This window comes from Vipera berus, assembly GCF_964194415.1.
Source record: "Vipera berus genome assembly, chromosome: W".
Classification (NCBI taxonomy): domain Eukaryota; kingdom Metazoa; phylum Chordata; class Lepidosauria; order Squamata; family Viperidae; genus Vipera; species Vipera berus.
In genome coordinates, this window is record NC_138210.1 from 50366324 (window position 1) to 50392445 (window position 26122).

The 26122-nt window shown below is 44.3% G+C and overlaps 1 protein-coding gene across 1 annotated transcript; it reads right to left on the reverse strand.

Moving 5' to 3' along the window:
- Positions 1-8893: 8893 nt before the first annotated feature.
- Positions 8894-24513, reverse strand: LOC308676282 (carbonic anhydrase 4-like; the record flags this gene model as incomplete). The annotated part of the gene is made up of 8 exons (XM_081342095.1): positions 8894-9069; positions 9180-9252; positions 12153-12242; positions 14853-14998; positions 18267-18431; positions 20644-20673; positions 22869-22958; positions 24390-24513. 8 exons carry the CDS (start codon positions 24511-24513, stop codon positions 8894-8896), a joined length of 894 nt encoding a protein of 297 aa, XP_081198221.1.
- Positions 24514-26122: the final 1609 nt, after the last annotated feature.

The window sequence follows — 26122 nt, forward strand, 5'->3', positions numbered from 1 at the left end:
TCAGATATGGGTTTTCGGGTGGCTATCGTTTCAGTTTTTTTAAAACAATGAAGATCAGTTTTAGCTCTAGCTGCATTAAAATACTCAGCTAAGAACATTCACAATTTTGGTGACTTTGGCTCCGTCCGTCCCACACGTCATGAGCGCCGCAGAGAAACTGCCATCTTCTCCTTGTTGTAAATGCCACACCTTTGTCTTCTTCCACAGAGCCAAGCCTGGGCGGTACATTCAGCTGATGTTGAGGCAGTTCTGCAAGGCAGCTTAAGCTGCTTATCTCGTTGGCTAATGCCAGCTGGAAATGAATCAACTTTTTGTGATTGCTCCACAGGTTTCAATCATGTGACAGGTTTGGCAATGATGCTGGCCAGGAGTTTGCCTCAGGCCCGTCCCAATTGGAGGCTCTCCTGTTTCTTTATAATGACCAATCCTTGCTGGGATAAGAAGTCCAGACACTCTTTCATTTTTTGGAATGGGGAGGGGGAAAAGGGCTATGTTTGAGAATGGGTGATTTCTATGAACTTTCCCATGATCCTTGATTCCTGCTTGGACCGAACCTCCTCTCAACGAAGCAATGGTTAGCCATAAGCATTGGAAAGATCCGTTAGCCCAGTGTGCCTTGCCCAAATGGTATTTGAGATGGAAATATAAATTAATACAGATAGTCCAGTGTTCCAGTATCTGAGGGGCTGCCACAAGGCAGAGCTGGGTGGGGGGCAAGTTGTTCACCAAAGCACCAAAGGGAAGGACGAGAAACAATGCTTGGAAACTGATCAAAGAGAGAAGCAACCTGGAACTAAGGAGAAACTTCCTGACAGTGAGGACAATCAACCAGTGGAACAGCTTACCCCCAGAAATCGTGGACGCTCCATCACTGGAGATTTTTTAAAAAGAGGCTAGACAGTCACCTGTCTGAGATGGTATAGGTTCTCCTGCTCAAACGGGGCTGGACTAGAAGACCTCCAAGGTCCCTTCCAGCTTCTATTCTATTCTATTCTATTCTATTCTATTCTATTCTATTCTATTCTATTCTATTCTATTCTATTTATTCTTACCACAAAATTTCCATTGATAAGCAAAACACTTGCTAAATGAATTTTGCCCATTTTATGACCATTTTTGCCACAGTTATTAAAGTTAGTACACAGCCGTTAAGAGAATCTGGGTTCCCCATTGACTTTGCTTGTCAGAAGGTCTCAAAAAGCGATCCCATGACCCCGGGACACTGCAAATAAATGCCAGTTGCCAAACATCCAAATTTTGATCACGTGGCCGCAAAGATGCTGCCACAGTCTTTAAGTGTGAAAAACTGTCACAATAAGTCACTTTTTTACAGCGTCACTCTAGCTTCAAACGGTCACTATATGAATGGCCATAGATGGAGGACAATCTGTATTTCTTTGTTTAAGTACACAAGGAGAGGCATCTCACCCAAAGAGAGGGAAAGAGAGCAAATTAGAAAATTAGAGAATCATTTTATTCAATTTCAGACATACAGTGGTATCTTGCTACTCGTCCTTCATTGGTTTCGGGAGTACAAAAAACAATGAGTACCAAACAAATTTTTCCCATAAGGAATAAGGTAGTGAGTCACAAGGAAGCCGACATCAACAAGTTCTAGCTTGTGTGTTGAGTACCAAACAAACGATAAGTACAGGGACAAAAAATGCATTGAGTACTAAATTTGATCAGTTTGAGAGCTGCTGAGTACCGAGGTACGACTGTATTGGGTTGGAATGAGGTTTTTTTTCCTTTGGTTGACATCATCTGACTCATTTATAATATAGCACGCGTGCTCAGACACTTTATATGTGCCATGTAACATTTCATTGCCTCCCATAAAACTTTGAGTATGATCTTGTTAATGCTCATCATATTCAGGAGGTGTGGCTGTTACGTTAGGATGAATTTGCAAGTCACTGGAGTTCAGATTCACATCCGAACTAGATACATCAATCAAAGGAACTCCTAACTACTTGAAAACATTACTCAGAGAGCCCCACCCCTCTTCCTGCTACCATCAGGCTCTTTTCACCTTTCTTTGGGTTAAAAAAGGAAACGAGCAGACTCCTTACGAATTTCACCTGGGTGCAGATAGAAAGTTTGCCCGTCACCCTTTTATCAGGGAAATAGAAGAAAGTAACAGAAAGTTAGATGAATCTGGTTGTTTTTTAAAAAAAGAAAGATGTTCAGCCCTGGAGGAGATGGACATAGAGTTAGAACAATTAACCAGTGGAACAACCTGCCTCCAGAAGTGGTGAATGCTCCAACACTGGAAGTTTTTAAGAAGAGACTGGACAGCCATTTGTCTGAAATGGTATAGGTCAGGGGTCAGCAACCTGAAACAGTGAAAGAGCCACTCAGAACCGGTTCCCTCACAAAAGGAAAAACTGGGAGCCGCAAAAAATGTGTGCGCACGGGCGTACATGCGCACATGCGCAGAACAGGGTTGGACTGAAGAGTGGAGCCAAGGCAAGATATGTACCTACCCTGCATATTTGAATTGATTGGTTGAACTTTTTTAGTCCCACTTTTTTTTTTTTTTGGACTGCACATGGCAGAGGACTGGGAGCCACAGGAGACGGCTGAAAGAGCCGCATGCGGCTCCAGAGCCGCGGGTTGCAGACCTGTGGTATAGGGTTTCCTGCCTGAGCAGGGGGTTGGACTAGATGACCTCCAAGGTCCCTTCCAACATCATCATCATCATCATCATCATCATCATCATCATCATCATTATTATTATTATTATTATTATTATTATTATTATTATTATTATTATTATTATTATTATTATTATTATTATTATTGAAGATGTGACCAGAAGGAAGGATCTGTTCCTGCCGTAATGAAGAACTGAGATGTTTGCCAGCAAGGCAGGGTGGCTCAGTTGGCAGACCACATTGTACCAAGTTTGTGCTGGCAAAGGTAGCAAAACCTGCTTTTGGTCTGGAGCAAGAGAAGTTAGGCAGAAATTGCCTTCACCGGAGGCTGGAGTCGGATGCAGGATATATGCTTGCATGTCACCTCTAGACATGGTTAGTGGAGGACCTTCTCCTTAGGCAAGCAGGATGTATGGATGAGCCCCAACGTGTAGAGAGTAATCAAAATACCTATGATAAAGCCCCCAGCTTGATTCTCCTGTTATTGGACAATAGACAATAACAGTCTTGCAGAACAGCAGACCAAGATCTTTGTTGAATAAAAAGGGAAGGGAATTATCACCCCCATAACTAACTTCCCATCTTGATGGGAACTGGTTTCTTTTTGCTGTAAAGCTGAATTTGTGAACTGCAGAAAATATAACTAAAGCTGAAGCCAATGTAATTTTCTGCTACCAGTTGTTCCTCAGAGGTGTGTGGGGGAGGGAAAAAAACAACCCTTTTTATGTGGAAATTTTAAAGAATGTTACTCTCCTTGGGGATTCACAAAATGAAAACAGCTTTGTCAGGATCTTGTGACTAAAATGTGACCATGCCAAGCCAGATGGTGATTGTCACGTAGGGACAATTTTTACTGTTGTTTTGAAATAATTAAATGCAGGAGAAGGCAGTAATTCAGATCGGGACAGTGATGGGAACAAAGAAATGAGGTTTTCTCCTTCTGAATACCACAATCATAACCCATGGCCCTTCATGCCACAGGCTATTTTTTTTAAACAAAAGAAAACAAAACAATACAGCAACAAGCTTTTAACAAATATACTATTAGTCCTTCATTAATGACCATAGTTGGCACCAGAATTTCCATTGCTAAGCAAATTGGTCGTTAAGGGAGACATGCTTGATATTAGTACAATCTTTTTTGCTATGGTTGTTAAGCAAATCAATGTCAATTGTTAAGTGACTTTGCTTGTCAGACGCCAGCTGGGAAGGTTGCAAGTGGTGATCACGTGACCCCGGGACCTTGTGACCATCAAAAATTCATGCCAGTTATCAAGGGCCTGAATTTTGACCACTGACCCTGGGGATGCTACGACAGTCGTAAGTACGAGGAATGGTCATACGTCCCTTTTTTCAGTGCCACCCTAACTTAGAACCATTGCTAAATGAAGGGCTGTAAGTTGAGGACTTCTCGTAGTGTCCAATTGGGTCCTTAGAAGATGAACGTATTCAGCAATCAGCTCGTCAGGATGGGTCTGTGAATGTATGTAGTTTGTCTGGTTGTGTATAGCTTACGATGAACGTATTTGGGACAACAGCTCAGGGAAGATATCTCAAGACAGACACAGATTTCAATTGATAGTTAGAACCACAGAAAAAACAACTTATTTATTTTATTTATTTAATGGGACTTATATGCCGCCCTATCTCCCGAAGGACTCAGGGCGGCTAACAACAGTAAAATACAAGTAAAAATACAAATATTAAAAATTAAACTATATCTATAGCCCCAACTACAACCAATAAAACCTTAAAACCATATTAAAAACCCCTTATCATCAGTCCAGGTCGGCCTGTTGGAAAAGAAATGTCTTAAGGTCACGATGAAAAGACCGGAGGTCTGGGGTCATCCGGAGCTCCAAGGGAAGCTGATTCCACAGGGCAGGTGCCCGCACAGAGAAGGCCCTCCCTCTGGGGGTCGCCAGCCGACATTGTCTGGCCGACAGCACCCTGAGGAGGCCCTCTCTGTGTGAGCGCACAGGGCGATGGGAAGTTGTTCCTGGCAGCAGACGGTCCTGCAGGTATCCCGGGCCTAAGCCATGTAGGGCTTTATAGGTAAGAACCAGCACCTTAAATCTCACCTGGAGGGCAACTGGTAACCAATGCAGATCATGCAGGAGGGGTGTAATATGGGAGTATCGGGATGCTCCCATCACAACCCACACGGCCGCATTCTGCACCAGCTGAAGTCTTTGGGTGGTCTTCAAGGGCAGCCCCATGTAGAGAGCATTGCAGTAATCAACACGGGAGGTAACGAGCGCATGAGTGACCGTACATAAAGCATCTTGGTCCAGATAGGGGCGCAACTGGCGCACCAGGCGAACCTGGGAAAATGCCCCCCTGGCCACGACTCCTATATGATCTTCTAAACTGAGTCGTGCATCCAGGAGGACACCTAAGTTGCGCGCCCTCTCAACGGGAGGTAACACCTCTCCCCCCATAACCAAAGATGGAACATCCTGGACTACACGAGATGCTGGTACGTAAAGCCACTCGGTCTTGGCCGGGTTGAGTTGGAGCCTGTTCTTCCCCATCCAGATTCGTACCGCTTCCAGGCAACGGGACATCACGTCAAGGGCATCACTGGGTTGGTTCGGGGTAGAGATGAAAAGCTGGGTATCATCAGCATATTGATGATACCTTACCCCGAAATCAGGGATGATCTCACCCAGTGGCTTCATATAACTACTACAAACCTGCCTTCCATTCGGGGCCTGTATACTGCACGAGCCAGAAAGAGGGCTGAGAAAATATCTACAGAACCCTCATATCCTGGACATAAACTGTTAAAAGTTCTCCCCTCAAGACGATGCTACAGGGCATTGCATGCCAGTACAACTAGACACAAAACAGGTTTTCCCCCATGCCATCACTCTGCTAAATAACTACACTGTCAAACTACCTAGTAAGTCTGTATTACTATTATTCTTCTCATCTTTCCTATTACCTATCTCCTTATCGTCTTATGACTATAACTTTGTTGCTTATGTCTTATGATTTATATTAATTGTTTTATTTAGTATCCTAGTATGCTTTACGTTGACTGCTTATGTAGTATACTGTGTGACTATCACTGAGTGTTGTACCTTATGATTTATGATGAATCTATTTTATGATTATTATGATCACAATTTATCACTTGTTGCTTGTATTACGCTGAGGGCTTATGGACCGGAGACAAATTCCTTGTGTGTCCAGTCACACTTGGCCAATAAAGAATTCTAATTCTATTCTATTCTAAAAAGATATGTCCTTTCAGTCGATCATATTTTCTTACTATGATTCAATCTTTTTTAATATCCCCTGAAGCTGTTGGGATGGCTATTGTCTTTAGAGATTGTATATTTATCTCATCTTTTTTTTCCAGCAAGATCAGCATTTTGTACCGTATCTGTTTCCATTCCAACCTCTGTGTCCTCATGATTAACTTTGTGTGGTAAGTTAGGTGTGGATAGTCAGCAACCTGTAATTATCTAATAAACCTTGTGACTGAGTGGTGATTTAAACCTGGTCTTGACCTGAACTTAGGTCAACCTGTTAATTGTGTCGCCATAAGGGTGGCTCGCTGGAATACTGTACAGGAAGTCCTCGTTTAGCAACCACAATCGAGATCAACATTGGAGCCAATAAGCTAAGCGGCCTTTAATTAAAATGGCAAATGTGTTTATGATCTTCTTTCTGCTTTCCTTTGCTTTACATATCTGTGAAGGTTATAAATGAGGAGTCACAAAGTTACATTTTTTATCACCATCCTAACTGTGAAGTTGCTATATGAGACAGTCGCTATATGAGGACTATCTGTATTGTACATATCCCCTAATTTCTAGATTAGAAGGACCTGGAAGACACTCTCAGAAGAATCTTATGGCATCTTACCTTAGATTTGAATTAATGGCCATTTTTGATTAGAAAACACTATATTTTAGATGCCTTTGAAGCCAGAGTAGGTAAAGGTCTACTACATCCTAAACCTCTTTTCAAAAATATTTATTGTTGTATAGTGGGTTCTGGAGAGCAGGAAGGACGCCGAGACGATGAGTACAACATAACAGCTCTTTATTTGGTAGAAGTGACTGTACTGGGGAATAGGGGCTAACTGCACTCTTATATATACCTGGCCAGGTACTCAACCAACCAATCGGATTGAACCTCTGTTTCCCGCCAAAAATGCTTCCCGCCAAAACAGTTACAGTTCAACGCCTCCTGGTGGTGACTCTTATACAAGCTTTAGGTGTTCCAATAAAGCCTAATACATAACATTTATGTTCAGTTCCTACTAAGTCTCATGGTAGAGTCTCGAGATGGAGATAGGCTGACATGGTGCGAGTTCGTATCTACCAAATATATAGAGTAATAAATGCACATTTTCTTGAAAAACCACAACAAACATTTTGTGGATATTACTGCATTCATTTAATGTTGTGCAAAATTAGACTCACAACATTCAAGATGTGAAGACCAGGTCTTCTTCAGGGGGATCTGAAGTCCTCTTCAAAATATTATGCTAAAGCACCTTTTCATGCAATAACTCAGTGTTTTATGTTCCTGGTAGTAATAGACATTTCGACCGTTCAACGGCTGCACAGGGCGGAAATTGTTTTGCATACGCCTTTTCTCCTCAGCGGTGGTAAAATATAGTGAATTTGTCATTATTTTAATCTGGAAAAAAGAGAGGGGGGAAAAACCAATGGCAGGAGAGGAGAAGAAGAAGAAGGGAGAAGACAGCAAAAAGTGAAAAGTTACTTCATCTACCTGGCTCTGGAATTCTGGGAGTTGAAGTCCACAAGTCATAAAAGAGCCAAGGTTCCCCACCCCTGGTACTCTGTGAAGCATTTTGCACTGCACAACCCCATTACTTCCCTGCTACAGATGTACAGAGAGTCCTCAACTTACAGCCTTTTGTTTAGTGACTGAAGTTATAACAGCCCTGAAAAAAGGTTATAAATGTTTTTCACATTTACAACCGTGGCAGCATCCCCCAGGGTCACGTGATCAAAATTCAGCTGCTTGGCAACTGGCTCCCATTTATGACGGTTGCAGTCTCCCAGGGTCATGTGTGATCCCCTTTTTCGACCTTCTGACAAGCAAAGTCAACAGGGAAGCCAGATTCACTTAACAACCATGTTACTAACTCAACAACTGCAGTGAGTCAGTTAACAACTGCGGCAAAATTCACTTAGCAACTGTCTTACTTTTACTTTGCAATGGAAGTTTGAGGCTCTGTTGTGGTTGTAACTCAAGGACTACCTGCATTTCTTCTACCTCCTTCGGTTCCTCAGATCCTTCCTCACCTTGGATTTTGAGTTGTCACTTCCACTTGTGCTAGAGTGTCTAGCAGACACTCTAGCACAAGTGTCTGCTAGACCTGAAAATCTAATTATCTGAGATAGCTGGACAAGCATTTTAGTATCTGAGGTAAAGGAGAACCAGATTCCCCCTTATTTTCATGTACATATTTAACTCGTGAGGAGTTAAATCTGATCTCCAAACTAGCAATAAGAGAGCTGTCATACTTTGCCATACTTAAGGGCAATGTGGATTAGTATTTAAAAGGGCAGACTGGCATATAGTATAAGCCTCCAGATGGTCCTCAACTTATGATCACAATTGGGACTGCAATTCAGGTCATAAGTCACTGCAGTCATAATTCAAGGCACCTACGTGAACAGATCCATTTTTTTGGTCCGTTTTTACAGGGCTGATTTAAACGAATCCCTAGGATCATTAAGCAAATCCATTCTCCCGAAACTGGCAAAAACATCCAAAAATAATGGACATGTGCCCGCGGGATGCTGCAGCCAGTCATAAGTGTGAGCAGTTGCCAAGCGTCTGAAATGCAGTCACGTGACCCTGAGGGTGGTTGTTTTGCAACCATTTTTACCACGCTCGGAAGTGCTTCACAAGCCATAAGCACCTTTCAGAGGCCCTCACAGCTTTGAACAGTCATAAAATAACCTGTTATAAGTTTAAGGCTTATAATGCTTTTAATGCTTCTCTTGCCCCCCCCACCCCCATCATTATCTGCCTCATCAGTATCTGCCACTTCTTTGCCTTCTGACAGGGCCAGCTCTAAATGCAAAAGTAGATCTACAGTATTTGCTTATAGCAACGCTGTCCTAATCTATAGCGGTTTTGCGACCAACTCAGGAATCTGAGCATTTGAGGATCAGCTGACTCTAATAAGGGCCAGTCTATTTCCAGAGAATCCATTCCTGAAAGCTGAGATGAATCAGACCTTATCCACTCACCACACGGTAAGAAACCCAAAGGGGTTCTAGAAACACAATCCAGATCACAACCTCTTCACAGTCTGGAGAAGTGAGAGAACCTCTGTAGCGGATATACGTGCTTAAATCTGCCGTCTTCAATAAGCCACCCATAGAGAATTCCCCATTCAGATCCCAAGTATTACCTGAAAAACCAGAAAAAAGAGACAAGTACAACATCACCTCATTTTTATTTTAGGGAAGTGGGTGGGACTGGGGGGGGGGGGGTTGGGGGAGGGGAGATCCAGAGACTCACCTTTCTCTGGGATTTTTCGGAGAAGATTGCCTACAGTGGTCCATGGGGTGATATAATTAGACTTTTCGGATATCTGTAGCAAATTGAAAGAAAACAGTACAGTATATATTAGTTGGTGGGATGCAGGGAATAGTCGCTTAGCGTGCAAAATAGTCTCTAAATTAAATTACATCTTAAATTAGAGATGCCAGCTTGCAGAGAATAGCATGAATGTGCCTGGCGCAAAAGTGGGTTACAGTTGCATTTATGTCTATATATAGTCTCTGACTTACAACTATTCTTTTAGTGACCAATCAATCAGAATAGAGCTGAAAGGGACCTTGGAGGTCTTCTAGTCCAGGGCTTTTCAACCTTTTCACCCATTGTACCACTTTTAGGATATGGCAACATCCGAGTACCACCAGTCGCCTAGCAAGGTATCAAAAACTTGATGACCAAAAAAAAAAAAGGAAAAAAGTGATGAAGTACAGGTAGTCCTCGACTTACAACAGTTCGCTTGGTGACTGTTCGAAGTTACAATGGCACTGAAAAAAGTGCCCCCCCCAAGCCACAGCCGAGCAAGACACCTGCCTGCCCGCCTGGCAGCGCTCTTCCTCCTGTCCGAGATTTTCATTGTTGTGGGCATTTCTGTTGAGGACTGGCAGCGGGGGTGGGGTGGGGGGGTGTTCGGTTTTTATTCCCCTGTCTGCTGGGTGGTTGCAGCAGGTTTTGGTCACTTCACATGACCCTGGGACACTGTGACCGTCATAAATATGAATCAGTTGCCAAGCATCTGAATGTAAATCACGAGAGATGCTGCAACATTCTAGCTGATCGGCGCTTCTTCTGGGCTGAGCAGAAGCGCCAGGATCAGCGCTGAGCTCCAGGTGGAGCCTGGAGCTGATCCTGGCGCTTCCGCTGAGCCCTGACAGCCCTGCAGCTCCAGCCATCTTTTGCTCAGGCTTGTGCAGTGCTGCCACCGGTTCAGCTCATTCCCCTCCCCCGCTACCACTTTTCTAGGATGGCTGCATACAACCTGCCAGGTGCCAATGTACCACAGGTGGTATCTGTACTACTGGTTGAAAAGCCCTGTTCTAGTCCAACCCCCCACTCAAGCAGGAGACCCTATACCCTATACACCCTATACAGCGACAATGGCACTGAAAAAAGTGACATATGACCGATTCTCACATTTACAACTGTTGCAGAGTGCCCATGGTCATGTCATCAAAATTTGGTTGCTTAGCAACTGGCAAGTATTTATGATGCTTGCACTGTCCCAGGGTCATGTGATTGCCATCTGCAATCTTCCCAGCTGCCTTCTGACAGGCAAAGTCAAAGGGGGAAGCCAGGCTTGTTTAATAACCACATGATTCATTTAACGACGGCAGTGATTTGCTCAGCAACTGTGGCCAAGATCATAAACTGAGGTATGACTCACTTAACCACTGCCTTGCTTAGCGATGGAAATTTTGGGCTCTGTTGTGGTCGTAAGTTGAGGACTACCCGGAGTGTGAAAATGAACTTGGGAAACAGAAGAGAGAGCCACAGATTGGGCAAGCATCATGTAAAAAAAATATCTCAGCCCTTGGGTGGAGAGAGGGCATAGAAAGCTTTTCGAAAAAGACCCTCTCTAGTTTTCCAGAGAGTAAAAAGGGGAGGAGGGGAGCCATGTTTTCAGCCTTGCAAGATTCTGTTAATGTAATCTTGCAATAAATATAGAGGTTGTACTCATTTTTTATTTATTGTTTATTTTATTTAGAACATTTGTATTGCCGCCTACTTGCACACAGAGACTCAGTGTGGCTTACATCAATTAAAAAAACACCCTATAAAAAAAAATGTTGTTAGCTACGAAGTCATGTCTGACCCATCGCGACTCCATGGACAAAGTTCCTCCAGGCCTTCCTGTCCTCTACCATCTTCTGGAGTCCATTTAAGATCACGCCTACTGCTTCAGTGACTCCATCCAGCCACCTCATTCTCTGTCGTCCCCTTCTTCTCTTGCCCTCAATCTTTCCCAGCATTAGGCTCTTCTCCAGTGAGTCCTTCCTTCTCATTAGGTGGCCAAAGGATTTGAGTTTCAGCTTCAGGATCTGGCCTTCTAAAGAGCAGTCAGGGTTGATCTCCTCTAGGACTAACCGGTTTGATCACCTTGCAGTCCAAGGGACTCGCAGGAGTCTTCTCCAGCTCCATAGTTCAAAGGCCTCAATTCTTTGGCGCTCAGCCTTTCTTATGGTCCAACTTTCACTGCCATACATTGCAACTGTGAAGACCATAGCCTTGACTATACACACTTTTGTTAACAGGGTGATGTCTCTGCTTGTTAGTGTGCTGTCTAGATTTGCCATGGCTTTCCTCCTGAGGAGCAAGCGTCTTTTGATTTCTTGGCTACAGTCCCCATTTGCAGTGATCTTGGAGCCCAGGAAAATAAAATCTGTCACTACCTCCATTACTTCCCCATCTGTTTCCTAGGAATTGAGAGAGACAGATGCCATGATCTTGGTTTTCTTAAAATAAAATAACAAGAGGAAAAATAAAATAATAAGCCCCTGCCCCCCACCCCTGGCACAACTCACATTAAACTAGCCATTTGTGTTTCTTCTCCGGACTACCTCAAAGGGTTGACAGACACATGTATTATAATTGTCAACATGTGTCCAAACTAACCAACACAATTCTTTCTATTAGTAGGGAATGTGACATGAGGACAACTAAAGCTGATGTCCTGGTCTATCCAGGGTTTATCTAACCCAAACCAGTTCTATGAAAGCTTTTAACTCATGATGGGCAGTGGACCTCAGTAACTAGGAGTCCATACAAATTAACCCAGAGAATAAATGGTAGGTGTGGTGTATGGAATTCTCTCTGAATGTATCAAATCCCCATCCTATTTGGAAGGTGCCCACCCTAGGCTGCCCGAGGGACAGATACTCTTGGACCAATGCAGTGTTGGATTGGCATTCCTCCTGACCAACCATTTGCACTGCTTACCTCTATTAAAAATGCCAGGACAACCAATCCGTCAGGCTCCTTCTTCGCATCTTCTAAACTCATGTTGTTTTTAGTGTGAACCAGGTGCATCTGGTGCAAGGATGGAGAATGAGCATCAGCACCAACATTTTAAACAGAGCGTTAACAATGCAGGTAGCCCTCGACTCACAACCGTTTGCTTAGCGACCATTAGAAGTCACAATGGCACTGACAAAAGTGACTTGTGACCGTTTTTCACATTTACGACCTTTGCAGTGTTCCCCACGGTCACATTCAGACGCTTGGCAACTGGCTCCTGTTTGTGACGGTTGCAGTGTCCCGGGGTCATGTGATCACATTTTGCAACCTTCTGACAAGCAAAATCAATGGGGAAGCCAGATTGACTTAACAACCCCCTGCTACTAGCTCAACAAATGCAGTGAGTCAATTAACAGCAGTGGCAAGAAAGGTCATAAAATTGGGCAAAACTCACCTAGCAACTGTGTCGCTTAGCAGGGAAAAGGTTGGGCTCAGTTGTGATCATAAACTGAGGACTGTCTGTATAAAACAGTTTTCCTCAACCCGGGCAATTTTAAGACATGTGGATTTTAACTCCCAGAATTCCCCAGCCAATCATTCCATCCTATCCTACACACACACACACACACAGAGAGAGAGAGAGAGAGAGAGAGAGAGAGAGAGAGAGAGAGAGAGAGAGAGAGAGAGAGAGAGAGAGAGAGAGAGAGAGAGAGAGAATCTATAAAGCTCAGTGGTTGGCTACTTTTATTTTATTTTTATTTTTTTAATTCCATTTATATCCCGCCCTTCTCCGAAGACTCAGGGCGGCTTACAAACTTAGCAGTAGCCTTCATTCTATGTATATGCCTGCTTATTAGGGCTTTCACACACACCCCAAGTGGCATTATTACAAAGTCAGCTTAATTGCCCCCAACAATCTGGGTCCTCATTTTACCTACCTCGGAAGGATGGAAGGCTGAGTCAACCTTGAGCCTGGTGGGATGCGAACCTGCACTAATTGCGGGCAGCTGGTGTTACTTAAGGAGGCATTAGCCCACTGCTCCACCAAGGCTCTTGTAGTTCCCACTTGTTCTCTTAAGATAGTTGTGATGAGGAGAGTAGTTGTATTCTCTTTTTAACAAGTAATCTATTCTGAAAAGACTTTGCACCTCCCGTTACTGATTTTTTCATCCTTCCCCTGAGGACTATCAGCAACATACATAATAGCTTATGAAAAAAAGCTGCCAAAGTAGAAGTGCAGAAAGCAAAGTTAAAGATTCTGGTTGCAGAATAGTAAGTTGATCTTAACTGGTCAAGTAATCAGCACTACAGATTGTCCCAAAGGTGCTTCTTCAAGAGGCAACTGGGTTTTCTTCGTTTTTCCTTGAAGATGTTTCGCTTCTCATCCAAGAAGCTTGTTCAGTTCTGACTGAATGGTAGAGAATGGAAGGATTTATATTCCTTGCAGGCATCTGGTCATTAGCACTCTTTCTGGGAGTCATTAAGGCTACTTCCCCACCATTCTGACAGACATGAAGAAGCTGCTTAGATGAAAATCGAAACGTCTTCAAAGAGAAACAAGAACGTCCAGTTGCCTCTGGAAAAAGCGTCTTTGAAACAACCAAGGCTTGGATGACTGAGAATCTCCATAGACATTCAGGTAGCCCTTGACTTACAACCATTTTCTTTGTGACCATTCAAAGTGACAAAGTCACTGAAAAATGTAACTTACAACTGGTCCTCACACCTACAATCATCACCCACACAGTCACCTGATCAAAATTTGGGCACTTGACAACCAGCATGTATTTACAGTATAACAGCTGCAACATCCTGAAGTCCTGTGATCTCCATTTGTGACCTTCCCAATTGGCTTCTGACAAGCAAAGTCAATGCAGGAAGCTGGATTCACTTAAAGACAGAAAGAGTCACTTAACTGCAGCGAACTACTTGAGCCGTGGTGGTGCAATGGTTAGAATGCAGTACTGCAGGGCTACGACTGCTGGCTGGCAGCAGTTCGAATCTCACCAGGCTTCTACCTTTCCAAGGTCAATAAAAGGAGGACCCAGATTGTTGGGGGCAATATGCTGTCACTGCAAACTGTAAAGAACTGTAAGGTAAAATGTTATAGTTCCCCCGCACATGTGTACTAGTCGTTTCCAACTCTAGGGGCCAGTGCTCATCTCCTTTCAAAGCCGAAGAGCCAGCGCTTGTCCGAGGACGTCTCTGTGGTCATGGGGCCGGCATGACTATATGCCAAAGGCGCACGGAACGCTGTTACCTTCCCACCATAGTGGCCCCTATTTTTCTACTTGCATTTTTACGTGCTTTCGAACTGCTAGGTTGGCAGAAGCTGGGATGAGTAACAGGCGCTCACTCTGTTACGCGGCACTCAGGATTCGACCCGCCAAACTGCCGACCTTCTGATCGACAAGCTCAGCGTCCTAACCCACTGAGCCACCGCGTCCCTGTAAAGAACTGTGAAGCGGTATATAAGCCTAAGTGCTATTGCTATCACTTAACGAAAGGTCAAAAAAGGTCATCACATCAGGTGAGATCCACTTAACAATCGCTTTGCTAAGCAACAGAAATTCTGGTCTCAGATTGTGGTCATAACTTGAGAATTACCTGTATTCTCCTACCATCAAGCCAAACATTCATCTCTTAGTAATGTTATTTTTGCCAGCACCCTGAATTGATTACCTCCATGGCACAGCGGTAGCCATTGATTGTGTGCTCTGCGCCACTGGTATTTTGGGTGCCCCAATGCCAGTGGGCGCTGACCAGGAAATACACTGCTGGTAAGCTGGGACTAGAGATTGTTGCATTGGGATGAAAAGTTATCTGAGCTGCAACAGAATGAAAACAAAATTAAGAAAAAATGTCTTGATGGGTCCTTGACTAACAAGCAATTAGGCGTGCTAGTCGTTTTCAACTCTAGGGGCCGGTGCTCATCTCCGTTTCAAAGCCGAAGAGCCAGCGCTTGTCCGAGGACGTCTCCGTGGTCACGTGGCCGGCATGACTAGACGCCAAAGGCGCACGGAACGCTGTTACCTTCCCACCGTAGTGGTCCCTATTTTTCTACTTGCATTTTTACGTGCTTTCGAACTGCTAGGTTGGCAGAAGCTGGGACGAGTAACAGGCGCTCACTCTGTTACGCGGCACTCGGGATTCGACCCGCCAAACTGCCGACCATCTGATCGACAAGCTCAGCGTCCTAACCCACTGAGCCACCGCGTCCCTCACCTCACATTGGAACCATTATTTTAAAAGGCACAACAAAGAATGTTCTTCCTGCATCAACTCAGAAAACTCAGATTGCCCAAGGATCTGCTGATACAGGTCTACAGAGGAATTATTGAGTCTGTCATTGTACCTCAGCAACTGTCTGGTTTGGTACAGCAACCAAACAGGACGGGTACAAACCTGAACGGATAATTAGGGACTGCAGAAAAAACAACTGCAACCAGCTTGCCTTCCACTGAGGATTTGTATACCGCATGAAGTAGAAAGAGGGCTAAGAAAATATCTACAGACCTCTCACATTTTGGACATAAACTGTTTCAACTTCTCCCCTCAGGATGCCACTATAGGGCATTGCATGCCAAAATAATTAGACACAAAGATAGTTTCCCCCACCCCCATGCCATCACTCTGGTAAACACCTAACTCCCACAGCATTGTCTTACACCAGACATGTCATACTTGCGACGTCACGTACGTCGTGCAACGTATCGGGACAGTTTTGCCATTGCTGGCAATGGGGTGGGCGTGGCTTCCACGTGACGCGTCTGGCCCGCGGGCCGGCAGTTTGACACCCCTCTCTTAGACCTAAAGATATTTACCCATACAGTAGGCCAGGGATCTTCAAACCTGGCCCGTTTATGACTTGTGGACTTCAACTCCCAGAATTCCTCAGCCAGGCATGCTGGGTGAAGAATTCTGGGAGTTGGTCCACAAGGCATAAAAGGGTCAAGTTTGAAGACCCATGCAGTAGGCTGTAGTGCTTCTCATCTACTCATCTTTCTCATCTTCTCATCCTTTCTCACCTTCTCATCTTTCCTACAACCTTCTCCCATTGGTATACTATGATTTATCACTTGTTATATCTTATGATTCATGATCTATGACAGGGGTCTTCAAACTTGGCCCTTTTATGACTTGTGGACTTCAACTCCCAGAATTCCTCAGCCAGCCATAAATGAATGAATGAATGAATGAATGAATGAATGAATGAATGAATGAATGTTAACTCTCAAACTTAGCTGTTTTGGATCTCATCTGGAGTCCTTTTTGCAATTCCTACATTTGTAACAGTTAACAAGCAGGTTCTAACCAATGGAGAATTGCAACCTGATACCCATATCAGCACCTAGTTTCACAAGCCTTCCATTACGCACATCCAATTAACTGGATTGCCCCAAGACAGGAGAAATAATATGTCATTCACAAGTGTCAAAGTCTCTCTCTCTCTCTCTCACCCTCCCTGTCACATCTGAGTAGCACCTGCTAACATGACTGCAAGAAATGGAATCCAAATCATGCAGATGAAGAGGTGGAATTATGCAAGATGGGATCCATCAGTGACCTTTGTTTTCTACAGAGCAGAACGGAAGATTGCAATCAGCAAGGGAAAAGAGGATCACTGTCCTAAGAGCTTCTGCTCCTCCTGTCTCCAAACTCGAATCAAAAGGGGTAGGAAGATTTCGGTGCCATCCATAGGATGTCCCTCAGGATGTCCCCCGACTTACTTTTCTTCTCCTTAGAGCAGAAGCAGAATTGGAAGGGACCTTGAGGTCTTCTAGTCCAATCCCCTGCTCAGGCAGGAGACCCTCAACCTTGGTGATGTTAAGATGTGTGGACTTCAGCTCCCAGAATTCCCCAGCCTTTGTTCCAGTTGCCATGATTTAACCTTTTTAACATACTTTTGGCCTGGATGATTGAGTCTTCATTTACACGTTGCATTTCATTTGGGGGAGAAACCCCTACAAGAGTTAGTACATTCCAAAGATTCTCTGACTCTATGGCTAACCAAATTTTTTTTTCTTCTAACTGAAAAAGTTACTTGGATGAGTAACGAAACATCTCGGTTCAATAAACAGTCCAGTTGCCATGATTTAATCTTTTTACATACTTTTGGCCTGGATGATTGCGCTTTCATTTACATATATTTTCCCAGCCAGAAAGTAATGTGTTCTCCAATTCCCATGCTGGCTGGGGAATTCTGGGAATTGAAGTCCACACATCTTAACGTTGCCAAGGTTGACAAATTCTGACTTAGTGAGATCCAATTGAATGTTGTCAAGGTCACCTCAGCAAATGAGACACTTTCAGTGTAATTCTTTCAGGCCACAAATGTGCAGATCGTATCATTCCTTCAGCCCAAATCTGGGCAACATCTGAGACAGTACTCCATATTTTAGGAAGACTGGAATCACAGCCAAATCATGGATTTGAATGAAAGGACAGATGTGGCAGCCTTTCGGGGGAGGGGTACCCAGGGAGAGGGCAGATGTTGGGGCTGATTCTATTCCACCTCATGTGAATCTAGAGTTCACGTGACAATAAGGAGGCACTACATGACTATTTCCCCAAAACAAAAATTAGGGTCTGCGTGGAATTGAATCAGGCTGCATGATTTATTGAATTTGTAGCATAATTGAATTTGTAGCATAGATCTCAGTGAATGAACTGCAGATTATTGCTGCCTACCTAAAACTTTTTTTATTATGCCTTCATGAATCACATCACATCTCATAACACAACTATCAAGCCTGGTGGAAAGGAGACCACACAGTAAGCTTAGCCTAAATAGAAGCAATTATTCCAATTGAAAAACCAAGCTGGATTCTCGAGCTTTACAGGATCATGTAGCCATTGCAACCCAGCTGAATTGCTATTACTAGGAATATACCACTGGGATGCAGCACAAAGTTTTTCAACCTTGGCAACTACCAGAGTGCCACAGCCAGGAGGGCCACTGCTGAGAATTTTGGGAGTTGAAGTCCACCAATCTGGAAATTACCAAGGCTGGGAACCCTTGGTGTCAAAAATATTCCTCCAGGTGGAGGAACTTCTTATACATTTAGCAATGGATGGTAATCCATGAATACGTACCCTGATACCCTGTATTCTTCATTTGTTTGATGAATTTACGATTTTCATAGCCGGTGAAACGTATAGGTCCAAGCCTAGAATCATAAATTGCTTCATTGGTGTCAATGTTGATGGGAGATTGTCTCGTGCCACCACAGGAGCCAATAGTTCCCCAAGTGCTAGGTCCTAGCAGAAAAAGAATAAAAAGATGATCATATTAGATAATAATATAATAATGTAGCCCTTCCATATTTTTTTTGGTCTTTTCTTTTTTCCTTTTTGCAATTAGAACATTTTTCTAGAATTTGGCAAACAGGTATGTGTATGCACGCATGTATTTACCCAGTCAGTTTCCAGGTAAAATTCAAGGTGTCGGCTATCAATTTTAATGGCCTACATGGCTTGGGGTCAGGTTATTTGAAGGACCACTGCTCTCTTATTAAACCTACCCGGCCCACCAGGCCAGGAAGACAAGGCAGGTTGTGGGTCCCATCGATAAGGCATTGTCATCTGGTGGGACCACAAAAAGGGCCTTCACAGTGGTGACTCCTTCTTTGTGGAGCATCATTCCCACTGAGGTACGGTTGGCCCTCAACCTCTGCTTTTCTCAAAGACCCTAAAAACATAGTTTTGTCAGTGGGCCTGGGGACCACAAATGGAAATGGAGCTGTTGAAATGGCTGATTTGTTTGTGTTGTTTCTGCCATGGTGAGTGGGGTGGGGGTGATTTATGGGTATTCATTATGTGGTGGAGTTTTAAAATTTTGTAAACCAGAGTTCCCCAACATTTCCAGCTTTCCGGACCGGCCTGGTGGGGAGGGGATAGTTTGCAAAAACAGCCAACAAACACGGGCAGCATTATTTGCATGAGGGGAGTGCATGGGCACCTGCTGCTCATGTAAACAGAGCACGCACACATGTGCTCGCCCACTGCTCCCACATGTGAGGATGTGTGCAAGCGTTCTCTGGCTGTTTCCATGGCCCAGTTGCAAAACCCTCACGGCCCACTAGTAGGCCGTGGCCCACAGGTTGCAGACCCCGCTTGTAAACCTCCAAGAGTCACCGATCTATGAGTTGGGCAGCTATGCAGGTAGTCCTCGACTTATGACCAAAATGTTTGTTGTTAAGCAACACAGTTATTAAGTGAGTTTGCCCCATTTTACGACCTTTCTTGCCACAGTTGTTAAGTAAATTGCTGCAGTTGTTAAGTTAATAACAAGGTTGTTAAGTGAATCTGGATTCCTCCCTGACTCTGTTTCTCAGAAAGTCACAAAAGGGGATCACATGACCCCAGGGACACTGCAACTGTCATAAATATGAGACAGTTGCCAAGCATCCAAATTTTGATTGACTTACAGCAGTTCAGTTAGTGACCATTCAAAGTTACAACAGCACTGAAAAAGGGACTTATGACCATTTTTCACACTCAACAACTGTTGCAGGGTCCCTATGGTCATGTGATCAAAATTCAGACATTTGGCAACTGAATCATACTTTTGACAGATGCAGTGTCCAGGGTCATGTGATCACCTTTTGTGACCTTTTGGCAAGGAAAGTCAATGGGGAAATCACGTTCACTTAACAACCTTACAACTAACAGTTAACTTAAAAACTGTGGCAAAAAGTCATAAAATAGGGCAAAACTCTTAGCAGCAGAAATTTTGGGATATATATACATACACACACACACACACACACACACACACACACACACACACACACAAATGACCTGAAAGAAAAAACATTTAGAAATTCTTCCTCATGTTTCAGCATATTTTAACCTCAAGATTGCTAAGGTTATATTGGCAGATACCACACTTGTGATTGCTACATATGGAATTACAGAGATTTTCAAACTTAAAACAGTGTGAGGGTGGGTGGGTATGTTCATTTCTTCAAACTCCTTGTTACCTTTTCCTTCCCATGTTAATATTTTTTAAAAGATCTGTTGTTTTAATTATCACTACCTTTATACCATTAGGCATATAACATATTGCTATTGCTAACGTATGCTAACGCTAGCCTTTAACAAAAACTGTGATGTAGACTTCTTCAAGGTGTCATCAGTTGAGGAAATAAACAGTAAATTAATTATAATAACAGCCAATATTAAACTCAAGGTGGTCACTGATTCAATTAAAAAAATCCCTAGATCGGGATGACCAACCTTGGCAACTTTAAGACCGGTGGATTTCAATTCCCAGAATTCCCCAGCCAGCTGGGGAATTCTGGGAGTTGAAGTCCACCGGCCTTAAAGTTGCCAAGATTGGACATCCCTGCCCTAAATGGATTGCTGAATTTAGGTGTGCCTAAATCACATTGGCTCTCCAACAACAAGGCTTGTGGTTACCACAATGAGAAGGTTTCTGGAATCAGGGGGGGGGGGAACCATGGCTTACCACACTCTGGTTTGTCATAACACCAGTGATCTGCAAGAAAGAAAAAGAAAAGGGAAATTTAATGGCTTTTAAAGAAAACATTGAAAGGAACAAATGCCCAGAGCATCCCAAGGTATTTCTTCCATTCAAGGGTGTTCGCAGGAGCGTCCATAAAAGCAAGATGGCAACCCAGCCAGGTGATGAAAGCCCCGCCCCCTTTTTATGTGTGGGTGTCATGTGTATGATTATGGACACCATCTTGACTTTTTTGACCCCCTCCTGCAGACACTCCTGCTTCCATTCAATACCGGCTAGACTACTGCAATGCTCTCTACATGGGGCTGCCCCTGAGAACCACTCGGAGGCTTCAGCTGGTGCAGAATGCAGCCGCGCGAGTTGTGATGGGAGTCTCCCGATACTCCCATGTAACACCTCTTCTCCGCGAGCTGCACTGGCTTCCGGTTGCCCTCCGGGTAAGATTCAAGGTGCTGGTGATGACCTATAAAGCCCTAAATGGCATGGGCCCGGATTATCTAAGGGAACACCTGCTGCCAGCGTCAATTTCCCATCGTCCTGTGCGCTCCCACAGGGAGGGCCTCCTCAGGGTACCGGACGGTCAAGGATTGCCGACGGGCGATCCCCAGGGGGAGGGCGTTCTCTGTGGGCGCGCCTGCCCTATGGAATCAACTGCCAACAGAACTCTGGACTGCCCCCGACCTTAGTTCATTTCGCCGGGACCTAAAAACCTGGCTCTTTGAGCTATCTGGTCTGGACTGAGGGGTTTAATGTTTTTCAATTGTGATTTAATTTTTGCGGCTAGACTTAATTTAATTTAATTTTAATTTTATATTGGATTGTTTTTAAATTTTGACTTGTAAACCGCCCTGAGTCCTTTGGGAATAGGGCGGTATATAAACCAAATAAATAAATAAATAAATAAATAAATAAATAAATAAATAAATAAATAAATAAATAAATAAATACCTAAACCAGGGTTAGGCAACCTCGGCTCTTTTATTTTTTATTTTTATTTTAATCTTATTTATATCCCGCCCTTCTCCGAAGACTCAGGGCGGCTTACAATTTAAGCACAAACCAATGTGCTTAGCAATAGCCTTCATTCTATGTATATGCCTGCTTATTAGGGCTTTCGCCCCCCCCAAGCGGCATTATTACACAGTCAGCTTATTGCCCCCAACAATCTGGGTCCTCATTTTACCTACCTCGGAAGGATGGAAGGCTGAGTCAACCTTCAGCCTGGTGGGACTCGAACCTGCACTAATTGCAGGCAGCTGGTGTTACTTAAGGAGGCATTAGCCCACTGCTCCACCAAGGCTCTTTTATGACTCATGGACTTCAACTCCCAGAATTCCTGAGCCAGCATTGCTCAGCTTGGAAACTCTCCCTTTCCCCTCAGCATGGCTGGCTCAGGAATTCTGGGAGTTGAAGTCCATGAGTCATAAAAGAGCCGAGGTTGCCTAACCCTGACCTAAACCATATTTCTGGCATGCAAAGGGGTTTTTCTAATTCTGTTCCTCACCAGCTTTCCCAACCCTTCACATATAAGAACTGAAGATATGGAGAAAACTCCTTTCCTCAAGATAAAACACAGATGTTCAAAATGAATCCACCACAACCCACCCACCACCCACCCACAAAGAAGCATTGTCTTTGTTTAAATTTTCATTTCGTGGATCACCATAAAAAGAGAGAATTCAATATTGCTACCCGTTCCCGAGGACAGGACTGACTCCTTCAAAGTACAGGCAGTCCTAGACTTACAACCATTCATTTAGTGACCATTTGAAATTACAGAGGCACTAAAAAAAAGAAACGACTAATGACTGTTTTTCACACTGAAATTTATGACGGTTGCAACCTTCTGACAAGCAGAGTCAATGGGGAAGCCAGATTCCCTTTACAACCGTGTTACTAACTGAACAACTGCAGTGATTCACTTAACAATTGTTGCAAGAAATAGGGCAAAACTCACTTAAGACCTGTCTTGCTTAGCAACAGAAATGTTGGGCTCAGTTGTGGTCGTACATTGAGGACCACCTTTCGTCTAGCTTTGGCAAATGTAAGCTCTTAATATACAACTAGGAGCAACTGACACCAAATTGCAGATGACAGAGTCCAGATAATTTTCTAATTTTTAATCAGTTAAGGAGGGTGTCTCCCACTGAAAACTGAAATTGCAAATCCACATTCTAGGAAGGTCACATGGTAGAAAACCCGAGACTTACTATCACAAGCAACGTAGGAATTTTCCAGGATCAGGAAAAACAGGATGCATGCTGATAATTTCAGTGGAAAACCAACACTTCCCATTGTACCTGCATAGAGGAAGCACATCGTTAACAGACTACAGAGCCCATCTCTTTCTCCCACACGTAGTTTGTACAGACTTGAGTAGGGGTTTGGACTAAAAGATCTCTGAGGTCCCGTCCAGTCCTAAGATTTTATGTTCTGTGTTCTACAGGTTACTGAAGCAGGTCAACTGAGGAGGCTGGCCTTCTGGGATCTAGCAACTCCTGAGTTTCTCCCTACTACTTACCAGCCCAAACAATATCTTGCATGCTAACTATGCTAAACATTAATTAATTCCCTTTCAAAGGAGGTAGAGTAGACTTGTTCAACGTGTCACTCTCCTAACATCTTCAGTTCTAATTTGCCTAAAGGTTAAGATCCAACAATGGCAGTCCTCGACTTAAGACCACAACTGGCCCCCAAATTTCCGTTGCTGAACAAGACGGCTAAGTGAGTTTCGCTCAGGTTTTGCGACCTTCCTTGCCGCCGTTGTTGAGTGAATCCGTGCAGTTGTTAAGTCAATCTGGCTAGTGACCGTGTTGCTAGTTTAACCACTGCAGCGACTCACTTACCAACGGGAGAAAAAATGGTTGCAAAATTGGGCCAAACTCGCTTAAACACCGTCTTGCTTAGCAACATTGGGGGTGTGTAAGATGAGGGCTGCCTGCACTGGATTTTAACCTTCGGGCAAATTGCCTTCTGACTTTGCTTGTCAGAAGGTCGCAAAAGGGGGATCACATAACCCTGGGACACTGAAACTGTCACAAATAGGAGTCAGTTGCCAAGTGTCCGAATTTGATCACGTGACCCTGGGGATGCCGCAGTGGGAGGGAAAAACTGTCATAAGTCACTTTTTTCAGTGCTGTCGTAACTTCGAACAGTCACTAAATGAACGATTGTAAGCCGAGGACTACCTGTACTACAAGACCACAGGTTGGGAAACATTGCTATGTACGTGTTATGTATCTCATTAGCAGGATAGATCTGAGCATGTTGAATCCCTAAGGTTAATGAAACTGCAGAAGCTGCATTTGGCAAGTGGAAAGAGTGAATAAAGCCGTCTAAGAGCTGACGCTGGCAATGGTGCTGCCAGGATGCATAATAAATCTTGATGGGTGGGGAAGAGCCTTCCCAAACAGAAGGTGTGAATGCCTGCAGAAACATGGCCTATTTTAAACCATCAATGGAGGGGGGGTGTCATGTGACCTCCTGCAGGCATGCAGTGGGCTGTACTGGAAAGTTTAGTTTCCGGAAGCTTCCATATATATATATATATATATATGACATTATAATGAATGCAGCGCCTTAAAAACACTGACATTTTGAGATGTCCTTTCAAATGGAGAGTTCTAGACCAGGGGTCCCCAATCCCTGGGCCACGGGCCACTACCAGGCCGTGACCTGTTCAAAACCGGGCTGCGGCAGAACTGGGCAAGCGTATGTGCACAAAGCTCCACTTGCACGAGCGGAGGGCACTTGATCTCGCGCATAAAACTCCATTCGCATGAATGGAGCTTTGTGGACGAGCACAGGGGCCCTCTGCGCAAGTGGCCTCTGCTCGCTGAGTGAAGCTTCATGCATGAGCGCAAAGTGTCCGTCACTTGCACGAGCGGAGCTTTGTGTGCGAGCTCAAGCAGCCTCTGCTCGTGTGCATGACTGGATGGTGCGCACACACACCGCTTGCACAAATGGAGCCTTGCACGAGTGCGTATGAACCTGCCATTCATTGGGCTGCCAAGCTGGAAAGGTTGGGGACCGCTGCTCTAGACTGCCGCTTGTTTAGCTTACTCCTAATTCTGACTTTGCTCAGGGGTAAATAGTAAAGATTATAATGTACAGAACCGGATTTACCCAATGGAGATAAAACCTCCTAAGACTGCTAATCTTATAAGAAGCTTGGAAGATACCACAGGCTCCCCAGATCGACCTCCTGCACAAGGGCAGTGCTACATATTGATTGACTGATTATAAATTTGATTTATAACCTGGCTTTCAGACAGGAGCTCAACACTGTGGCAGTGATGCTCCTTCCACCTGTTTTCCTACATAACCACAACCTGGTTAGGTCAAGAGAGAGGGACTGGCCTCCAGTCACTCACTGAGCTTCTGTGGCTGAGAAGGAACTAGAATCTACATCCCCATATTCCTGATCCAGCAGTTCACCACTACCTCACTTTCGGTTTCGGGCTGACAAAGAGTGGCTGGGGTCAGGGGTAGGCAACCTTGGCTCTTTTATGACTCGTGGACTTCAACTCCCAGAATTCCTGAGCCAGCATGGTTCAGAAGGGAAACCTCTCCATTTCTCCTCAGCGTGGCTGGCTCAGGAATTCTGGGAGTTGAAGTCCACGAGTCATAAAAGAGCCAAGGTTGCCTACCCCTGGGCTAGGCTAACCCAAAGTCATGTAGTGAGTTGTCAAGGCTGAGACTAAACCAAAATCGGGGTCTCTCTGCTCCTAATCCAATATCTGAACCCCTACACTACACATCTGCTTCAGAAAATCAGCGGGAATCTGCCAATCTCTATGACTCCTGACCTAGCTTGCAACAAGGATGTTCTGTGAAGTCCTTGAAAACAAGGCAGACAGAGAATAGTTGGAAATGTGTGGGACTTCACATCCAAGCTGAAAAAAACGTGTGGCTTCCCTTGGGTTCAAACTCTACCACTGGTAGGATTTCTCCGTGTTTTGCTTACCTGCTCTGCTTGGCTCTTTCTGGCGTTGAAGTTTTGGGGAACTGCTTCTTTTCGGGAGTGTCTGTTGGACTTCGGAAACACGGCTTTTATTATAGGCTTGCTCCTCCCAGAAGGAAGCAGTGGGTAGGCAGGAAAATTGGACACACCTTCAAAGACAAGAGGCGTTGGGCCATGCACACAGGGACTTGTCTATTGCTGACTTGTTTACCTATTTTTCATACCAGGAGGAACTCATCTGCATAGCCAACCAATTAAGTAGAATTAGTTGGCTGATAGATCATCGGGCTTTGTAAGTAGAAGGCCAGTGGCCCGATCTTGAATTACGTTTGATTAAACAAATAACAGAGTTGAAAGGGCCTACGGAGGGCTTCTAGTCCAACCTCCCTGTTCAACTGCTTTGTCTTCGCCCATCTAAAGACCCTGAACACAGGCAGCCCTCGACTTACAACAATTCCTTCAGTGACCGTTCAAAGTTACAAGGGCACTGAAAAATGTGAC